Source organism: Aristolochia californica, unplaced genomic scaffold (assembly GCF_029961685.1).
Source record: "Aristolochia californica isolate CCGP_79_NKW_82.1479 unplaced genomic scaffold, dmAriCali1.0.hap1 SCAF_11, whole genome shotgun sequence".
In the NCBI taxonomy this organism is placed as follows: domain Eukaryota; kingdom Viridiplantae; phylum Streptophyta; class Magnoliopsida; order Piperales; family Aristolochiaceae; genus Aristolochia; species Aristolochia californica.
This window is the reverse complement of record NW_027181782.1, coordinates 3,927,954-3,950,084: the sequence shown is the minus strand read 5'-3', so window position 1 is coordinate 3,950,084 and position 22,131 is coordinate 3,927,954. Positions and strand designations below refer to the sequence as shown.

The 22,131-nt window shown below is 40.5% G+C and overlaps 1 protein-coding gene across 2 annotated transcripts in view; it reads left to right on the top strand.

Moving 5' to 3' along the window:
• The first annotated feature begins 597 nt into the window (after positions 1 to 597).
• Positions 598 to 22,131, top strand: part of LOC137944182 (uncharacterized) — a 76,428-nt gene continuing 54,894 nt past the window's right edge. For both annotated transcript variants that reach the window (XM_068789754.1, XM_068789753.1), the window contains exons 1-3: positions 598 to 994; positions 3,721 to 3,888; positions 21,538 to 21,612. In XM_068789754.1, the coding sequence (XP_068645855.1) occupies positions 800 to 994; positions 3,721 to 3,888; positions 21,538 to 21,612 (438 nt within the window). In that variant the 5' untranslated portion in view covers positions 598 to 799. The remainder of the gene's footprint in view (positions 995 to 3,720; positions 3,889 to 21,537; positions 21,613 to 22,131) is intronic.

Here is a 22,131-nt window from a genome sequence, read left to right as displayed (position 1 = left end):
TAAGAATTTTGTTGTTTGATGTCAATTTAAATGATATATATATGGATTGTTATAATATATTATTATATATTTGTGTAATTTTAAATTTATTATTTTCCATCTCGATCTTGTGAACTTAAACATGAAATTCGTCTTTACGAAAACATGTCATGAGATAGGAAGGAGATTGAATTTCTAAATCTTTGACGAGTATTCGTTCTAACCAATGCCTCCTCTATTTACTTGTTAGGTTAGTCTTAATTTATATAAATAAATTTTTATTTTTATTTGAAGATATATATAAGTTTGTCATTAAAGGCTAAAAATAATTAATTATGGATGGTGAACATTAGTAGGTTTTGCATAAAAGATTAATTAATACAGGTTAGAAAGAAGCCAAAGAGGAGCAACCGTAACTCACAAGTGTCTCCAAATAGAAACCTGTATCATGGCTCGCTTGGAGGCGTTTGCAATAATGATCATTGAGGAAAGTGGACCCAGAACCGACGGCTTAGATCATCATCTGGCAAATGGATGGGACTACACGTAGCTGCTGGAGGGAGTTCACGCTGACCTGATTGTGGAGGCAGAGCTGACCTCGCGGTGCCAGACCTCCGCTCCCTTATTATATAGATCAACCACCTTTGGTCCCCTCCGACTCTCTTCAGTCTCGGACTCCCATCAACGACTCGTCGCCTTCTAACAACACAGGTTATTTCCAGAAAGAATTATTTACAGGAAGAATAGGGGGCCAAATTCGTTCTCGGATCACAAACAAAGTGAGAAGCTGGGAATGTGGTAGGCAAAATGGGAAGCTGAAATGCAGCCGGATTCATGGACGCCTTTCTCTGTCGACGACGGTGTAATTCAGAGCCCTAAGGTTTTCCTTTTCCTGTCTTTTCTTTTCCATCAGCAAGGCGCGATGGATTTGTCCAAGGTTGGGGAGAAGCTACTCAGCTCTGTCCGATCTGCCAGATCTCTTCCGTTTCTTCCCCCGGCGTCAGATCGCCCGGAGGTAATACCCGATGCTACACCTTTTTTTTTGTTCAATATTTGTGGAGACTGACGTAATTTATGCCAATTATGATTTGATGTCAAAACTTGTCGAATTATTTTTAGTTTCTGCTGGTTGTCACCAACAAGTGTACTTTGAGTGAGTTAATTCATGCGGACCGTCCTGTGGGTGTCGATTGGATGGTGTTAACGGTAGTTCATTTGCATTTGATTGCGCACTCTTTGAAGTGCTTGCTTTTAGCGTAACTCGACTAGAAAGTCTTACTTGGATAAGTAGAGTACATGATCCATAATTGAAGAGACTCCTTGATCGAACAACCATAATGGAATAAGTCATGTGAAATACTCAAAAGGCAAAACTAAGTACTCTTATTAGGATTCCATTGTAGTTAAAGGTAACTGGCGTGAAAAGATTCCTGGAGCTTGGTTGGGCAACTGTATTTGGATTTTTAGCTGACACTCAAGTTAAAGGGCTCATTGATGATAAGAAAGGAACATCCTGGGCCTTGGGTTGAGCACCATTCATTCATTTGTACACTGTCTTAGACCATCACAAATGGATATGGACTAAAGACACAAAAATGGGAATTTTAATCGAGGTAAACCATTAATTCTCTTATTCACGGGCTGTGAAAATTTTGAAACTTAAATTGTAGAAGATGTTTGGAAAATTATACAAGCGTTAATGATACAAGAGTGACAAGGAATATAGACTATCTTTAGTCTTTCTTTATAATCCCTTTGTTGAAGAATAAAATCTTTTAACTTGCTAAAAAAGTCTAGGAAAGAGTTTTTTCCCAATTCCCAACTGTTGACAATGACTGAATTGATCAGAGTGGTATCTGGATTCCCTGTTAGAGCGATTTCAACTCTGCTTTAGTGGTCTCAAAGTAAGGAAGACATAGGATATACCAAACAGGATATGATCCTCATTACCTCAAATAATACCTTGTGCTGGTTTTTGTCAAGAGTGTGGATCAAGCAATTCAGTAGTGGCCCTGATGAGTGCCTAATCTTGGAGTATAAGTACTTTCCGGGAGTGCTTTGGACAAGATTACAATCGGGTCATTGTTGTCAGTCAACATGTTTCCGAGTGTCAGGAATTGTAGTATAAACATCCTCCATGATTGCTAAAAATATATGTGGATGTATCTGACATTAGATAAGCATTTGGTTCTGGTTGATGGAATAGATTCTGAGGGGATCATGGTTAAAGCAATTGATATCTATGATGAAAGTAATGAAACTGGTGTATCATGTTGGTTAAGAGTTGTGATGGGGGTACAGATAAGATATCTGTTCAAAGGTAGTCAAAATTGAGAAGTTTGGACAATTCATGATAAAAAGCTGCAAGTAATGAAACGGGGAAGTACAGTGTAACCTTGAGGCTTGAGAATAGCAGTAAGAAATTGGAGGACATTGGAGGATCAAACCACTAGTATCCAGAAGCTTGTACAAATTGGTGGAGGCAAGTAGATCATGCAGTAAAAGTAAATTTTGTGTAGGTTTGGGCCTTTGGTTCAGTGGTCTCATTGGGGTTTTCTAGTGTGAGGTCTTGGGTTTAAGTTTCACCAGGGTAAGGGTTTCATCTTTTTTTTTTTTTTTTAATGAGATGATGAATTAAATTAGGAACCAGATTACAAGCTAAAGGAAAACTCCCTTTGCAACAAGTGATTGAAGGGAGACTCCTTGTTTAGCCAAAGAATCAGCAACATCGTTTGTTGGTCTAGGCACATGAGACTAAGTACAATTAAAGTAAGAAACAATATTAAGAATCTGATGAAAAGCTGTCCAATACCTCCAAGGGGGATTGGTAGCATCTGAACACTAACCACTGATAATCTTGGAAATCATCAAACAATTCCTTGATATCTGATTTGAAAAAAATTCCTCCTTTCTATAGAATTCAGTGCTGTACTTGTGTGGGCTCGGGGCCTTGAGAGCTTCTTCTATTTCTTCTTTGCGAAAGGTTTCTCCATTAATGCTTTCTTAATAAAAGCTTCTCGCCATTTAAAAAAAAAAGAAAAAAAAAACGACATTAGGCCAGGGGGAAGTCCTGGACCCTGGGGTTGTGGTGGAGTATTCTGTGATGAGAATGGTGGGGGTTCTTGTAACCTTCTTTGGTCCCTTAGGCTTGTTAGAATCTAAAGAAGCTGACCACAGATCTTTCTTACGAGCCTTACATTCTTCAATCACCATTTCATCGACTGAAACTTGGTGGTTGAGGGTGATTCTTTTTGCTCTTGTTATTGGATGGTGCTCTTCTCAACTTGTCCTTGGTGGTTTCTCTCATTTATTAGATCAAATCTCAATAATCTTTAATGGTCTTCCTATCAGCTGGAATCATGTGCACAGGTCAGCTAAAGCCCTTCTTTTTCAAAAAAAAAAGTTTTTGTCCATTTCGAAGAAAAACGTTTTGCCATTTGGTAGACTTCTTTTTTTTTTTTTTTTTTGAAACGATGCGTATAAGCCACTTGGTAGACTTGATGGACAAAAAAAAAAGAGTTCTGCATCTTGGTAGACTGTGATTTTGTTTCTGCTAAGTTTCATGTGATGTTTTTTGTTATATGAGGCAAAGCAACTAAATTTGTGGATTAATCTTTTGGAACCTTGATGTGGATGTGCTCTTCATGTGTCATAAGTGATAAGGTCAGATAGATCAGCGATTTTTTATTTCTTCTTTTGAAAAAGAGCAAATTTATTTATTAGTTCGTCTTTTTTTTTCAGGTTCCACCTCGGGCAGTTGCGGCAGCAGTTGTTGCTCGTGCACTTGCTGGACTTCCTCCTCATCAAAGGCTTAGCCTTCCGTCTAATTCTGAAGAACTTGTTTCAATTTATGGACAAAGACCTCGTGGCCAAGTAATAGAGGAACTGGAGGAAGAATTTTATGAAGAGGTTTTGCTGTTCCACACCTAGTGCTTTCCTGAAGTTTTGGTCTTCTTGCTTGCTTAAAAAAAACCTTTTTTTTTTAAAACTTATTGAATGATGCAAACTCGAATTCAGGAAGAACGAATTTTTCAAAAGAACATAAAATGTATAAAATGCATTATAAAAAAAAAAAGTTTTAAATGCGGTATCCAGATGGTTGTATTGGCAACATTTGGAGATTTAGAATCTGAACCTTGTGTTAGACATTTTGAGACCTCATTGTGTGCTTTATTATAACTACATCAATTACTTGCTGTAATCATAAAATTGAAGTTTGAGAAGGAGAAGAATGAGAGAAAAGAAAGAGGAAAGAGAGAGGGAAGTAGCAAGAAGGCTGCATTGAGTTGAGGGCTCAGAATTCAAGCCCTCCTCTTTTAATTACTTCACTTAAGTAAAAATAGTACAATATGACAACATTGCCCCTCATTTATCCCACTTAACTTCCTAAATACAACTCAAAATTAAATGAAGATTGAAAGGTAAGACTTATACTATGAAGCCTAACTTACTCCAATCCTTTTGAGAAACTTACATTTAAAAGGAAATGGCCAAACTATCCCTATACATGAATTTTAACACTCCCCCTCAAGTTGGGGGGTAAATATGAAGCTGACCTAGCTGTCATAAAAAGCCAAATTTCATGTTTTCCAAGGGGTTAATAAATACATCACCAAGTTGTTTGGATGACTTCACATACGGTATAATGACTTCCCCTTGTATGACAATATTTTTAATGAAATGGCTGCCTACCTCAAATGTGTTTTGTCCTTTCATGGAAAACGGGATTATTGATTAAAATGATTGTTGCCTGATTGTCATGCTTCACAACCATTAGCTTTGTCATGTGAAACTCGAGCTCATCAAGGACAAATTTCACCCACATAAATTCGCTCATTGTGTGAGCTATTTCCTTATACTCTGTTTCAGCACTGGATTGGGCCACTATTAATTTCTTACTCTTCCAGCTCACAAGATTACCTCCTAAAAAGCAACAATATGTGGTGGTGGACCAAACCTCCTATCCATTTTGCATCTTGCATCTTGCATAATCTACATCAGAGTATTCCAATATATCAATCTCCCATGAGGAGTGCACAATAGACCTATTTAAATAGCACCTTTGAAATACTTTAGAATTCTTTGGGTGGCTTCTAAGTGTATTTTTCTTGGGTTTTCTATGAATTGATTAACCACACTCACTGTAAATGATATATCTGGTCTTGTAATTGTAGCATAGATTAACTTTCCCACTACGACTTTGAGGATCATGAAGACTAGTAGTAACTTCCATGGGAGTATCCATTGGGCGTGCACCCCAAAGACTTGTAGCATATCTAAAATGTATTTTCTTTAAGGCAAAGCAATACCTTGCTTACTCCGAGCTAGCTTGATACCCAAAAAAATATTTCGGTTGTCCTAAGTACTTTGTCTGAAAATGTGTTGCCAAATAGTTTTTGACTTGCTCGTTTTCTTCAGAGTTACTTCTTGACAACACAACATCATTCCTATATACCATTAGTGGGCAAGTTAATCATTGAAGGCGACTCGAAGACGGTTATTAGTTGGTGTTCCAAAGACAACCTCCCCCCTTGGCACTAATATTTCTTACATTGTATCTTCTTTGCATTGTAATTGGAATCTCATTCCTAGATCAGCCAACTCTTTGGCTGATAAATTGGCTAAATTCGGAACTTCCCAGCAATCTCTCATTGTATGGGAAGGATCCCCTCCTTTGTTATTTGCTCTTTTGAGCTTTTGTCTTAATAAAAATCAGCATCATTTTAAAAAAAAAAAAACAATCCCATATTGTGTTTTCAACAAAAACATAGAAAGATGACAATGACTCTTTCAAAATCCAAATTTCATAACCACATTGTGAAATTTTGCAGACCATGCTCTAGGACTTTGTTTAAGTCTATAAGATTGCCTTCCTCAAACTAATTTTTTTTCCCGTTTCCCTTTGAGCAACATACCTAGGAGGTCGCTCTATATAAACTTCCTCTTCAAATCACCATTTTTTTTGAAAAATATGTGAATATATTATGGAAAGAAAAAAATTACAAACCTTACTAAATAGGACCTTCCTCCACAACAAGATGTTGGAGAAAAACACCTGATGTAGCCCGACTATCCGCCAAGTGATTTGCGGATCTAGGAATATAATTCCACATACATTGCAATTGGGAAATTAAAGTACATATATCATAAAAAAGATCCCAATGACGCCATGGAGGTTTATATGTCTTCTTACACCAACTGATGACAACTTGAGAATCGCCTTCGATATATAAAGGTCCTACCATTCTCTGATGAAACAACTTCAGGCCATTAAACAACCCAGATAACTCGGTTGTAGTTGAGTCTAATATGCTGATAGGCCCGGAAAAAGAAAGGAGAAAAGTTCCTTCATCGTCGTGAATGACCCCACCATATCCAGCAGGCCCCGGACAACCTAACGCACTTCCATCAAAGTTTAGTTTAAAAAATCCAGCTGGAGGAGGGGACCAAGTCTCCATAGTTGGAGGATGGGGGAGATGAGACATTTTTGCAACAAGATCCCAATTCTCTCGAAAGTTGATCCCTTCAAGACTTTTGAATTCTTTTCTCATATGAATCCAAGAAGTGACTTACCACCCAACTATCTGATTGCTAAGAATATAGTTTGGAAGGTATTTTTTATTAAACCTTTTGTTATTCCGTTCTTTCCAGAGGCCCCAGATAATGTGACTGACGTAGCAGGAGATTAATAACTTTCCAATTTTAGGGAGATTAACCTTTGTAATCGTGTGGATCGTAGAAACGAGATTTTGGGAGGAGCAATATTGCAAGCCAATTTTGCTGATGAGTTTTGGCCATACCGAGTGCGCATAATTACAATACAATAATATATGATCCGTAGTTTCAGTGGAGGACAGGCAGAACGGGCAAAGAGGGTCCACAACATGCGTTCCCCGGCGTAGTAGCAAATCTGATGTTAGGATTTTGTTTTGACATGCTGTCCAAATAAAGAATTTTGCTCTCGGGGGTACGTGTAGGGACCACGCAATGTCTGATGGGTGACAGATTGAGCAAGGGAGGGGGAGAGAAGAGCTTTATAGGCAGATGAAGTAGAAAACGTACCTTTGGGACAAAATGTCCATATCAGGGTGTCAGGGCCTTTTTTGACACGGGTCGAAGAAAGTCTCGTAATGAGTTCGGCGGCTTCAATAGTTTTTCCTTCTGTCAGCGCTCTAAGGAGATTTAGATTTCAATCACAAGAATTCCGCCCGACAATAGAAATATTAGCTTCCTTGTTTCTGGCAAGAGAGTAGATTTGACCATAACAAGAGTTTAGACTAGCCTGTCCTATCCACCAATTTGTCCAAAAACTTGTCCTATTGCCAAATCCAATATAACACTTGACAGCGTTTTTGAAGATAGGCAACAACTTAGCTATTTTTTTCCAAACAGGAGATAATCTGTTATACCTTCCTCCTTCAGTCCACCATCCCAAGAACTTATCTGCTTTACTCACCACAATGTTTAGCCAAACCAGAGACGGGGCCATATTGAATTTCCAGATCCACTTCAAAAGCAGAGCCAAGTTTGTTGCTGCAGTGTTGCGAATTCCAAGGCCACCCTCAGCAAAAGGTTTACATACGTCAACCCATTTTACAAGACAATATTTTTTTTCACCATTTTGCCCACCCCATAAAAATCTTCTTTTTAAAAACTCTAATTCTCTTTCTTACAGAGGCAGGGCAGCGGTACAAGGATAAAAAGTAAGACGGAATACCATGTAAACATGACTTAATCAGAGTGAGTTTACCAGCTTTGGACAAAAACTTCCCTCTCCAGGAAGTGAGTCTACCTTCGAGTCGCTCAATGACTGGGTGCCAAGCAGATTTTGAGGCTAATGCAGGAGATAGAGGGAGACCCAAATATGTGCCCAGAGAGGAGGCAACTTTACAACCCAAGTAGTTTGCCATGGAATTAAGAACTGAGGGATCAATATTGAAACCTAAGATGGAAGATTTAGCCCAACTTACCTTCTGCCCAGAAGACAACTCAAAGAGGTTTAACAGAGCTTTCAAGTGGGAGATTTGAGAAAGGGTACCTTCTCCAAAAAAATAGTATCACCAGCATATTGCAATAGAGGAATGTCCTGGTCAGAATCAATTGAGATAGGATTAAGCCAGCCAGTTCGTTTTGCAAATCCGACCATCGTAGCAAGATGTTCCCCCAAGAGAGTGAAAAGAAATGGGGACAGTGGGTCGCCTTGTCTTATTCCTCTCGTAGCCGCAAGGGATCCTGTTTACTAGGACCGAAAAATATGGGGAAGAGATACAACTTCTCATCCAAAATTTCCACCGAGTCCCAAAACCCATTCTATCTAAAAGATAATCAGTTAGCTTCCAATTTACTCGGTCAAAGGTTTTTTCAAAATAATTTTTTAGGACGAATCTTGGCTGTTTTGATTTTTTGAAGGTGTCTAGGAGTTCGTGGGCAGCCATAGCAGAATCTAGAATATTTCTGTCTCGGATAAAAGCACTTTGACAGGGGCTTATAATTTTAGGGAGGTGGGTCCGAAGGCAGTTAGCCAGCAGACAGGCTATGATTTTATAGTAGCTTGCTTGTGGTGAGACTGATGGGTCTAAAATCTTGAGGAAGATTGGTAGGGGATTTTTTAGGGATTAGGGCAATAAAAGAAGCACATACTGCCTTATGGGTGATGCTGACTTGGTGGAAATTTTGGACGTGGAAATTTTGGACAAACGCATAAACATTCGATTTAATGGTATCCCAATACTTATGATAAAATTCACCATTAAACCCATCCGGACCAGGCGCTTTATCCTTTGGAAGCCCCATTGCAGCCAGTTCAATTTCTTCTTTGCTGAAGGGCTTTTCCAAGTCTGCTGCTTCAGACAAGGAGATTCTTTGGTTATCGAGTGAGGCAATTTCGGCCGATTGAAACGTTCTTCAGTGTATAGTTCTGAGAAAAACTTCACAAAGAGATTACAGATAGAGGGCCTATCCGTTATCACTTAGTCTCCATGACAGATGGAAGTGATACGGTTAACCCTCCTTTTGGCCGAGGCAATAGCATGGAAAAACTTCGTATTTCCATCCCCCTCGGCCATCCAACGAAATCTTGCTCGCTGTTTCCAGCGAACAGTTTCACAGCAAAGCAGAGTAGAAAGCTCAGAATTTAATGGAGATCTAAGGATTAAATCAGAGGAAGAAATGGACCTTTGCTCTTCGAGTAAGTCGAGCTCCGAGATGCGTCGACGAACCAAATCCTTCTGAGAAGCAGCAGTAGCACGATGGGAAACAGACCACGAACGAATCTTCAATTTAAGAGCTTTTAATTTCAAGGCGAGATTCCAGCCAGGGTTAGGATGATGAGTCAATTCTTGCCACTAGACCGGAATGGAAGAGTTGAAAACTTCCAACAGAGTCCAAGAATTTTCAAAGCGGAAAGGACAGCGCCCCCAGGATGGGGGGAGAGTGTTAATTTGAATAGGCCAATGATCAGAACCGACTTTGTTGAGAACTTGGCCAAAAGCATTTGGAAAGAGATCTAGCCAATCATTGTTAACAAAAAAACGGTCCAGTTTTGAAAGGATTGGAGGGGATTGGCCATTTGTCCATGTGTATTTTTTTCCGGATAGAAAGATTTCAGAAAGTCCAAGACTACAAATGAGGTCGGAGAAGGCTCTCATGGCAGATGTAGTTTTGGTCACGGGAGGGCTTTTTTCAGAGCAAAGTAAAATGGAGTTAAAATCACCGGCTAGAAGCCAAGGCAGATCCCATAAGTGGACTAGTTGATATAATTCTTCCCTGAAAGAGGGTCGATTAGTTGGCCTAGTCGGACCATACACACCAGCTAGAGCCCAAGACGTGCCCAAAATATAGTCGTGGAAGTGGATACCAATAGAGTATTGTCCCAGTTGGCAGAGATTTGCGTCCACCGCTTTTGGGTCCCAGATGACAAGAATGCCACCCTAGTGCCCAATAGCATCGACTGTTGCCCATGCAGGGTCCGATCCATACCATAACTCGCGAGTGATAGAGTAGTCAAAAGTTTGTAGTTTTGTTTCAACTAGAACTACAATTTTTGGCTTACATTCCAAAAGGGCTGCTTTGATAATGGCACGTTTAGAGTGTGAACCAATTCCTCTGACATTCCAAGACATGATGATCATTTGGAAACTGGTAGGTTGATATCCTTCTCCGGTTGGCGAGAAGCCTCGTGATAGTGAGAGCTGAAGATCCACGCAAATTCGGCTAGTTCGTCGTATTCTTCTAGTGGTAGATCGACTTCTTGTTCTTCTAGAAATAGGAGGAGGTCATCCTCCGGTAGAGGCTGGTGCTGGGACTGGGGCAAAAGCTGGATACCCGGGAGGTAAGGAAGCAGAAAGTCTGCTGTTGGGTGAGTGGCGTCATATTCAGACAGGGATTGAGGCAGGGGTTGCGATTGGTGAGCCATGTAGTAAGCAGACAAAAAGTCTGTTGGAGGCAGTGGGGGGGTGGGGACGGGGAGGGGGGGAGTATTGACTTTTTGGGGGGAGGTAATTTTTGCTTTTTCTTTTTTCTGTTTTCTGGAGTAGGTAAAAGTGTAGGGGGTGACAAGAGATTTTTTTTATGTTTCGGAAGAGAGGGCGAAGGGGGTTGTGGTTGTGGGGCTTGAAGTTTCCATGTTGGGATTTGGGTTGAAGATTTGTAGTGGAACGGGGGACAGATAATAGCTGGGGGTGATATTTATATAGGTTGGGGGGTATTTGGAAGAGGAGAACCTGAATCCCTGACGCTGTTTGCTTTGGGAGAGTTGACGGATTGACAGACGTCAGTCCGAATGGATGACTTTTGGATGGGAGGTGTACCTTTCTACACAATCGTGTACGGGTAGGTTTCCCATCCCATCCCGAATTGTAGCAAGTGGGGGCATTCGAAGAGAGCTTTGTGCCAGGTTTGGGAAAAGAGAAGGATTTTTTTGGGTTGGGCATGATGTTGTGCGGGGCTCGAAGGAAATGTGGAGATTTACGGAAGTTTGGGTACGAAGACTGGTCATTTCTGCCAGGCGTGGGTACCCGTGCCAAAAAATCAGTTGATGAGGGGGAGATTTCTGGGAGGCTCGAGGGAAGATAATGGGGTGGCGAACGTTGCTTTTTCTTGAGGACGGCGGAGGCAGAAAGGCGGCTTGGGGGTTATATGAGGTTGGACCTCGGGAGGCGGGGTGGGGGAAGCTGGGGAATCGGCAGGGTGCAAGAGTAAGTTTCGGGTCGCGGGCCTGGGACAGAGATTTTGAATTTGAAGTGATTGGAGAGATGGTGGGAGGTGATATCAAAGCAGGGTGTATGATGGGTCGGGCCTCGAGGTGCGGACAGGTCAGCCGGGGATCTTCAGTATCGGTTTGTGTCCCGTATGGAGGCGGCGATGGGATCATGTGGGCTAGAGATGTGACGGGTGGTTGAAAGGTTTGGATTTCCAGAGGTATGGGTGTAGGACGTGGCGGGGGCGTGGGAAATTCGAGGGAAATTAATGATGGTGAGGTGGCGTGGATTTTGGATTGTGAGTGTTTGGGGTTTCGGGATTTTGACATGGGAGAGGGGTTGGGGGGTTATCGAGAGGCGTCAGAGAGATGGTTGGAAGAAGTTGGAGATTGGACGTGTCGGGAGGCGCCTCGGCCGGTGGTAAAGGGGTTGTGTGGGGCGGCGATGTGATGGGTGGTAATTTGATGGGCGGCGGTAGAGGGGTTGTGTGGCGTGACGATGTGACGGGCGGGTGTGTGTTTTGATTTTTTGGAAGTGTAGGTTTAGGACGTGACGGGGGGGGGGGGGGGGGGGGTGGGGGGATAGGGAGATTGAGAGTAAGTAGTGACGATTTTTTTTGGGGCGGGGTGGCGTGGATTTTCTGGATGTTTGGAGTTTCGAGGGAGGGATTTTCTCGCTGAGTGGATCTTTGTACGGGTCCTTGGCTGATTGACATGGCTTTCCCCTGAGTTACCGCTGAGTAAAGCTCAGGATGAGCTCGAAACTGGTTCGACTCAGTACTCGGCGTTTCCGAGTGACTGCTTTGGGTCAACTCGTAATCTTTCGAGTCAGGGTTCATGGAGGGGAGACAGGTCATCTCCCTGAACTCCAGAGTAATCCAAGCAGAAAGATTTCCGGATCGAAGTTCAATGAGTTGCGAGCCACTTACCGGGGTCTTTGGCTTAATGAGAAATTTTGTCGAGAGCAGTTCTGTAGCTTTTTCTTCTGCCCAAGCAAGCTCCCCATAGATGCTGGCCAAGCTTTCCAGAGTATGTCGGCATTGGAGCTCCAGTGGAATGCCTTGGGCAATAACCCATTGGCCGTTCAGGGTGAGGCCAGTGGTCCACCATGCCATACTCACAAATGGGGATGCAGTCTCGTTTTTTAAGCGGAACAACTCATCTTTGTCCTCTTGTGTTTTGGAAATCAACAACTAGGATTGAGCTTGAATGTGCAAGATGTCCAGGGTCTTTCAAAGCTTTTCTTTTATCCATTCCTCAATCTGATTTGCATTGTTGGACTCCGGGCGCACAGTGGTGGTTACCGCCATTAAGAGGCGTTTCTTTCCATCTTTCAGGGCTTGGTCCGGGAGATACAAGGAGATGTGGTTTTTTTGGTGTTTGAATTTTGAGGGGGGGAGAGGCGGAAGCTTTTTATTTGTTTCTAGGTTTTTTAAATTAGGCGGCAGTTCGCTTTCCTGTGAAGTTTCTTGGGAAGGAATGAGGGAAGTTGAGGCAGTAGGTTTTTTCTGGTAGGTGACGGATTTTTGGGGGAGAGTAGAGAGTTTGCTTATTTCCTTTTTTTTTTGGAATAATTGGAAGATCACATTGTAGAAATTCTTCCAACCCATCCCGGATGGGGAGATTGAGAGTAAGTAGTGACGATTTTTTTTGGGGCGGGGTGGCGTGGATTTTCTGGATGTTTGGAGTTTCGAGGGAGGGATTTTCTCGCTGAGTGGATCTTTGTACGGGTCCTTGGCTGATTGACATGGCTTTCCCCTGAGTTACCGCTGAGTAAAGCTCAGGATGAGCTCGAAACTGGTTCGACTCAGTACTCGGCGTTTCCGAGTGACTGCTTTGGGTCAACTCGTAATCTTTCGAGTCAGGGTTCATGGAGGGGAGACAGGTCATCTCCCTGAACTCCAGAGTAATCCAAGCAGAAAGATTTCCGGATCGAAGTTCAATGAGTTGCGAGCCACTTACCGGGGTCTTTGGCTTAATGAGAAATTTTGTCGAGAGCAGTTCTGTAGCTTTTTCTTCTGCCCAAGCAAGCTCCCCATAGATGCTGGCCAAGCTTTCCAGAGTATGTCGGCATTGGAGCTCCAGTGGAATGCCTTGGGCAATAACCCATTGGCCGTTCAGGGTGAGGCCAGTGGTCCACCATGCCATACTCACAAATGGGGATGCAGTCTCGTTTTTTAAGCGGAACAACTCATCTTTGTCCTCTTGTGTTTTGGAAATCAACAACTAGGATTGAGCTTGAATGTGCAAGATGTCCAGGGTCTTTCAAAGCTTTTCTTTTATCCATTCCTCAATCTGATTTGCATTGTTGGACTCCGGGCGCACAGTGGTGGTTACCGCCATTAAGAGGCGTTTCTTTCCATCTTTCAGGGCTTGGTCCGGGAGATACAAGGAGATGTGGTTTTTTTGGTGTTTGAATTTTGAGGGGGGGAGAGGCGGAAGCTTTTTATTTGTTTCTAGGTTTTTTAAATTAGGCGGCAGTTCGCTTTCCTGTGAAGTTTCTTGGGAAGGAATGAGGGAAGTTGAGGCAGTAGGTTTTTTCTGGTAGGTGACGGATTTTTGGGGGAGAGTAGAGAGTTTGCTTATTTCCTTTTTTTTTTGGAATAATTGGAAGATCACATTGTAGAAATTCTTCCAACCCATCCCGGATTGGGAGCTTTGGGGAAGGAAGATCATTCCCATGATTTTATTTCCTCTTCTCTGCGCGATGGAGCATTCAAGCTTGCCTCCATGATATTGCGTGTGCATCTGGAATTCCAACTCTTTGGTGAAGAGAGATCTCCCATGGTTTCGTCCCGTCTTTCCGCTGCATACGTTAATCAGTATTGTGCCGAACGCTTCCAGTGCCTGGCTGGGTATGGAAATGAAGGATTTTTTTGCTCCTGAGCTGGAGGTGATGCGAAAAAAGGTTTCGTTTTTTATCTTGGACTTCTGGATGGAGATGGATCCTTTTCCATTTTTGAATTGCATCTCCTCCGGATTTGCCATCCAGATTCTTCTTCTTGATGTTCTGCTGACAACCGTCTGCCATTCCGACTTTTCGGGGTCCCAGGAGGTGGGTCTCACTACAGGCCATTCTAACAGTCTCTACCTCTACCTCGCCCCTGTTTTCTCTATGGTGAATGACGGGAACTGTCAGACAACCCTTTTCAAATCACCATACATGAAGACATTTTTAATGTCTAGTTGAAATTGGGGCTAGCTTTTGTTCGCTGCTATAGAAAACAAAATGCCAATGGAGGTAAGTCTTGCAATTAGAGAAAATGTGTCTAACACATCAACACCAAAATTTTGGGTATAACCCTTGGCCGCCAAACTGAGTCTTGTATATTTTAATAGTACCATTAGCTTTATATTTAATGGTATATACCCAATGACATCCTACAACAACGACTCTCGTAAAATCACACAGACTCCATGTGCCTCTAGATACCAAATGATTCATCTCTTCATCCATAGCTCGTTTCCACTAAGGTGAAGCCATAGCAACCTGCAGTTCTAGGTATAGAAGATTGAGACAATGACAAGACAAATAATCTATAGGAAGGTGACAAAGAGTCAAAAGACATATTTAGATAATGGGATGAGAAATACATGATTGTTTACCTTTTCGGAGACCAATCGACAAATCTAAATTAGAGTGAAGTAGATCAACAGGCAAAGAGGAAGATGGTAAATCTAGAGAACGGTCACAAACTGGAGTGTCATTAATGAGTGGAGCTTTTGACAGTTGGTGAGATTGTCTGCTATACACTTGTAGTTGTTTGGGGGAACCTGCAATTGGGGCATCCATAACAGTTATAGGCATGGATTATCTACAAAGGAATCAAACACTGTCTGAGATTGATCAAAAGACACAATATGAAGTATTTTTAAAAAAAATGTCATATTTGTAGAAATGTATGTCTTGTTCTTAATAGGATCATAACATTTATAGCTTTTTTGAGTACGTGAATAACCCTTAAAGGGACGCATTTACAGAACGAGGGGTTAATTTATCAATAGATGTGCCAAATAGATGAACAAAGCATGTAGATTTGAAGATGCGAGGATAAACATCAAAGAGTTTACAATTTGGTTTTTGTACATGTATAAAAATCTTTTTGTGTAGAATAGATGATGGCATACGATTGATAAAAAAACATGAAGTTAAAACTGCATCACCCTAACAAGATTTTGGAACATTCATTTAGAATAGCAAGGTATGAGCAACTTCAAGCAAGTGCTTGTTTTTCTTTTCAACAACTCTAAAGTGGTCATAATTTATTGCTCTAATTCAACCTCTTCCCCGTGGCGGCATTGGCCAATTACTTCATTTATTGCAGATATTGTATCTTCCATTTCTTGTACTTAGAATCATTTCCTAGGTCAACCAATTCTGTGGCTGATAGGCTAGCTAAATTTGGAACTTCCCAACAATCTCTCATTATTTGGGATGTTTCCCCCTCCTTGTAATTTTGTTCTTTTGAGCCTTTTAATATAACTCAGCACTATTTTTTTAAAAAAACAACTCCATTTTGTTGAGGGGTATATATACAGAAAGTTTTATAAGTAATACAATGAGAAACACAAAATGATGTAAACTTGTGATTGAGAAATTCAAGTCCATTATTTGTATGAAAATATGAATATTGGTACCAAACTGATTTCTTATTTCATTGAAAAATTTCAGGGATACATCAAAGACTTTTGGCTTCTCCCAAAGGAGATACATCCATAATAACTGTATTTTTTTTTTGAGAGGATGTGTGAATGTATTTAAAAAGAAAAATTACATACCTAGAAGCTAAAAAGACATTTCCTCCACAACAAGAATCCATAATAACTGTATTAAAATCATCTATAAAAGAAACAAAGTTTTGAAACCCAAAAAACTAGGGACTTGACAAGGTCCCCATACATCAAAGTGGACTAATGCAAAAACCTGGGAACTATGACTAGTACTAGATGAGAAACTTGCTTGACGATGTTTCCCAAGTTTTTTTTTTGAAATGACGCGTATAAACTATTAAAAAGAAGAGGATAGTACAAACAAACCTAGGAAAGAGGGCCTTCCTCCACAACAAGGTGTTGGAGTGAAATGCCTGCCTTAGCCTGAATGTTTGCCAAATGATTGACAGAACGAGGAATGCGCTTCCAATTACAATTGAAAGGTGAAATTAAATTACAAATTTCTAAGTATATGTGCCAGTGACACCATGGAGGTCTGATGGAATTTGCACACCAATTATTAATGACAATCTTTGAGTCTCCTTCGATGCAGAGTGGGCCCATGAGCTGGCTACAGAAAACTTGAATTCCGTTCAGCAAACCCAAGAGTTTTGCTGTTGTGGAGTTGGAGATTCCAAGTAGGCCCGTGAAGGAGAAGAGGAGATGACCGTTTGCATCATGGATAACTCCTCCATATCTCGTAGGACCAGGGCAACCAAGAGCGGTTCCATCAGAGTTAAGCTTGAAATGGCCCGATGGTGGGGGGGTAGAGTTTGAGCTGCTGAAGTTTCTTAATTCTTTCCGGTTAAGAAGCCAGATATTATCAATCAGAATTTCAGTGAGGGAATATTTGAATTTGAATTTCCTCCTATTTCTTTCTTTCCATAGTCCCCATAGGATATGCCCAATGCAACATGAGAGAATCATCTTTCCTAACTTTGGGAGGCTAGTATCAATGAGTGAGAGAATTGTGGATGACATATTTCGTGCAGCGCAGTACTGGAGCCTGATTTTGTTTAAAAGGGTGGTCCAGATAGAATGAGTATAATGGCAGGATAGGAGAAAGTGATTGGTTGTTTTTGGAGCATTTTAACAGAAAGGTCAAGTGGGGTCTGGGACGGGAGTTCCCCGCTGAATTAAAGAGTCAGAGGTGAGGATTTTATTCTTGCATGCGGTCCAGATGAAATTTTTTGCTCAAGGTGGGGCAAGGAGGTTCCAAGCAGTGGCCGTAGGGTGATTTGATTGATCTGAGCTGGAATTATAGAGGAAGTTGTATGCCGAAGCAGTAGAGAAGCTACCTTTTGTACAAGGTGTCCAGATCAAAGTATCTTGGCTGTTTCTGGGTTTGGCTGTGGATAGGCTCGATAGGAGATTAGAAGCTAGAATGACTTCAGAATCCGAGAGATCTCTTCTGAGGTACAAATTCCATCCCCCAGTTTCAGACCAAATTTCTGAGATAGAAGCACCAGTATTTCTGCCAAGGATTGAGATAGACTCATAGCTGATGTTTCCCAAGTTGACATGATTATCATTCAAAAGTAAGATTAGTTGGTAAGGAAGGAAAAAAATGGCAAAGTTTAGCTGGTGATGGATGTCCTAAATGGAGGTGCCAAAGGTATGGAGAGTCTTTAGTTGTAAGAGCCACTATCTTTTGAGTAGACACATCATCCAGAAAGTAGAGTCCACCGTTCTTATGTCTTGAATGAATTGTTCTCTTTGTCTGCAAATCTTGAAAGATGGAAAGTGAAGGAGAAAAGGTTAGTGAACAATTGAGAGATTTTGTTATAGTACTAACAGACAAAAATGTGGAATGAAAAGGACTGAGCTGAAGGACATACGGGGAGTGGTATGAATAGTACCCTCCCTTTGAATGGGGAGGTGGACCCATCTCCCAAAGTAACAATTTGATATGATAGATAGTTATAGATTTTTATTTTTTGAAATGATGCTGAATTTTATTAAGACAAAAGCTCTGGAGAGCAAATTACAAAGGGGGGAAGCCTTCCCAAATAATGAGAGATTGCTGGGAAGTTCCGAATTTAGCCAATTTATCAACCAAAGAGTTGGCTGATCTAGGAATGAGATTCCAATTACAATGAATAGATGACACAATGTCAGCAATATAATCGGTGATAGGCCAGTGGCGTGAAGGAGGGGAGCTATCTTTTGAACACCAACTGATGATAGTCTTCGAGTCTCCTTCAATAGTTAGCTTGCCATGGAGACGTTCCTTGAAGATTCGTAGGCCGAATAGAAGAACACTTACTTTAGCAGTATTTGAATCAGGAATGCCCACCGGCCCAACATAAGAAAGAATAAGGTCTCCATTGTTGCCTCTGAAGACACCACCTGCTCCAGTCTGTCCAGGACAACCAATAGCACTACCATCAAAATTGAGTTTGATGTAGTCGCAAGGGGGAGGATCCCAGATGGCCATAACTGGAGTCCTGCAAGCGCTTGTCATATGAGCGATCAAACTCTAGTTTTCCCGAAGGGAAACACCCGGTAGAGTGACTAAATTTATAGATTGAAACAATGATGACATACCAGACATGTGTGTAGATGATCTTGAATCAATAATCCAGAAGGGAGAATGAGATACATTCTACGCTTAGATACTTGTGCTTGCCATTGTGGCACTTGCTGCGGAGGGGGAATCTGGTTCTTTAGATGTAGCGATGGTAGGTGTAGAAGTCAATTGAGCCAACCTCATAAGTAATTGTTGATTTTTTTTCTTGTGGTCAGCATATGGAGTACTATCCCTTTCTCTCGTGGTAGAATTTGCCCATGTTGGCTTCCCAAACTTTTCCCAACACTTGTAAGAAAAGTAATTTGTTTTTTTAAATGAAAAAGTAAAAGTAATTTGTTTTGCCACAATGAATACACTTTTTGTCTCCTCTATCATTGCGTCCACGTCCTGTTGCAGAGGAATCTCTACCATGACCTCTACTTTTTTTTGTTTTATGTTGTTGATAATTTTATTTCAAAGAAAGAAAAGATACATCAAGGGAGACCTCCCCTAACAACAAGTGATTGAAGAGATGCCCTAATTCCAAACTAACGAGAGCAATAATAATAAATACAGAAGAAGGGAAAAACAAACACGAAAAAGTACAACAAGATTTATATAGGTTCGCCTCAAGGTGAGACTACGTCTTGTCTTTCACTGCTGCAATAATCCTCTATGAAGATGAAATATTTTACACGAGAAATTGCACATTTACAAGTGTTTCTCTTTAACCTCTCAGGCTGCAATTCGAGATACTCCTTGGATTAAGATCATAAAACCCTAATAGCGGTGACCCCCAATTTAAAGAGAAAGCTAGGGAAACCGTATTACAATAGTGAAATTCCCAAACTGCCCTTAATGAAACAACAGTCAATATATTGTGTATCAGGGCTTCCCGCCCCCTTTCCAACTCCCATGACGACCCTACCGCGAAAAAAAATCTTGCCACCTCAATTTGATTTTTCTCCTTACAGATATCATCTATATTTGTAGTAAAGAGATGGAAAGTATTAATTTCCTGCAAAATACCTCACATCTTTGTATAATAATTAGTAACTGATTTATCCCCTCCCATTTTTTTTTTTTTTTTTTTGAGAAAAATGATTATATTAACAGAGGAGCCAAAACCAAAATACAAAAATCAGAGGTGCAGACCCCTAACAACAAGGATTTATCCCCCCTTTGCATATTAAAATATCTTAACATACAACTCATGGATTGGATAGATTATTCTCTTGAAGCAAAATAGAAGCAAGTGTAATCCACGTCACTTTGGAAGTTCCACAACTCAAAATCTGGTCACTGAACCTGGATCCCATGCTATTGACCAACCCGGTCATCACTTGATTATCCTTTACTTCCTAATCATTAGTTATCGGTTTGGGAGGATCGTTCTTAATGTACTTGGCATTTCTCTTTGCCTTAAGAACATAAGGACTGATCTCGAACAATTCACATAATTTTGCTCATTCAACTTTACAAAAGTAATCTGAATATAATGAGAGACCCTACCATCTGAACTCTCAAAGGGCCTAATGGGAGCCATAGTTTTGTTCTAGTCAACATCTAATTCTTTGACTATCTCAAAATATACCATGACTAATGACATAATGATATGCTTGATCCAAAATTAACAAAGGCGTAAAGTATCAACCTATGCATGTAATGTGGGCCCCAGACTTCTCAAATTGGCAAACAAAATTACTCAAAGCTGAGCAATATCACTAACAACCTCCAAATCCACCAATTTCTTTTTTTTTAAGTAGTGCTGAAAATTTAGCAATTATAACAAATCAACCACAAATATCAGCAATTAGGGCTAATGCAGGCATAGAATTAGGATGATGCTGGCACAAAGAAGGTGACGCAGGAATGGATTCTGCTTAACATCAGTAAAGAACCCTTTATGAGCGTTGTAGACAGTAAACTGTATAATTAGGAGCCTGGGTCATCAATGACACGGTTATGGTAGAAAAGGAGAGGGAAAAATTGGATTTTTACCCAATCAGTAGACTAGCTTCCTGGAAAAATCTCTTGAAGGGATCAAGAACTTGTAAAGAAATAGAAAACTTGTAGAAGCACCTCCCAAGATCACAATCTAATGCTCTGATATCATGTAAAATTGTAAGCTTGAAGTTTGAGAAGGAGAAGAATGACTGAAAAGAAAGAGGACAGAGGGAGGGAAAGCAGCAAGAAGGCTGCATTGAGTTGAGGGCCCAGAATTCGAGCCCTTCTCTTTTTATTACTTCAGTTACGTGAAAATAATACAAAATGACAACATTGCCCCTCATTAATACCTCATAACTTCCTACATACAACTCAAAATCAAATGAAAATTGAAAACATATATGAAGCCTAACTTACTCCAAACCTTATGAGAAACTTAAATTTACAGGTAATGACCAAACTACCCCTATACATGAATTTTAATTCTTGCAAAGACCAGATGGGAGAGGACAAATATATATGAGGAAAGCACTATGGTCAATGCAGTTGATGATGTTGGTACAGATGTTGATGGATTGCTTCTTTGTGAAGAAAAAATTGAAGAAATCTACTGAATCTATTAATTGCATACTTGAAAAGAAAGATTTGTTCCAAATAGCTTCAAACCAAATCACCATTTTACCTAGAAAAGTAAGACATATTCTTCTTCTTATTATGTTACGAAAACAATGAGATTTTTTTTTCCTTTTTTTGAAAAAGTGATAATTCATTAAAAAGGAACTGTGACAAGTGAGTGGAAAGCTTCGAACTCGAGGGGAAGAGAATCCCCAATTACAAGATCAGATCCGAAAGCCCTGGCCTTAGCTAACCCACCAATAGAATGATTTGCTGATCTTACACCATGAACCCAACTAATGAAAAACCCTGTACAAAGATCTAATCAAAATATTGTTTTAGATACCAGGGAGACACTAAAGAGCCCTTGCACCACGAAATAGCAGTGGAAGACTCTCCTTCAACTATTAGAGGGCTATAAGAGTACTAATGGCCCTCAAGAGTCTAGGAAGAACAACATGAAAGTCGAAAGGAATTTTTTTCAATGAAGAATACCATAAAAAAGCTCTTCTATAATTTCATCTGCAGAAATACATTGAATTTTATTCCAAAAATGTCATATATTTGTTTTTTCTTGTAGGATTTTGATCCAGTTAGGTATGTTCTCGAGCATATTCCATCTGAGGAAGATGATCTAACTTTTTTCGAAAAAAAGGTAACACTGCATTGTACTTGGTCTATGTGAGAAACTTGAATTTGATTGTCTTTGTCTGTCTGGAGATAGTTGTTCACTTATTATCATCTCTATTTTTAGCTTGGCGATTTAGATGATTAGCAGGGCTTTTGTTTTGGAAAATAACTTTTCTCTAGGAAAATAATTTGTGTGGATAATTGTATGGCATTTTTGTGAGAGTGATAGATTTCATGGTTAAGATTCCATTCTTGTTATCACCTGTTTTACTAGTTAAAAGGGGAAGCTTGCACCAAAGGAAAAAAACAGTAAGTGGAAGTTCTTTCTATCCTTGTGAAAATGGTCAATATTTTATCCTTGAGCTCATGTTAGTGTTTTGGCTCTCACTTACGAGAAGGTTTTAAACCTAGATTGGTTGTCGGCATATCTTTGCCTCTAGGCTTTCATTTTTCAGATCCAAATCAGACCTTTTGCACCTTTGTTTGGCTGTGTTCTCTTTTCCTGTTCATTCTAAGAGGTTTCCCATGTGGGAGCAAACAAGCT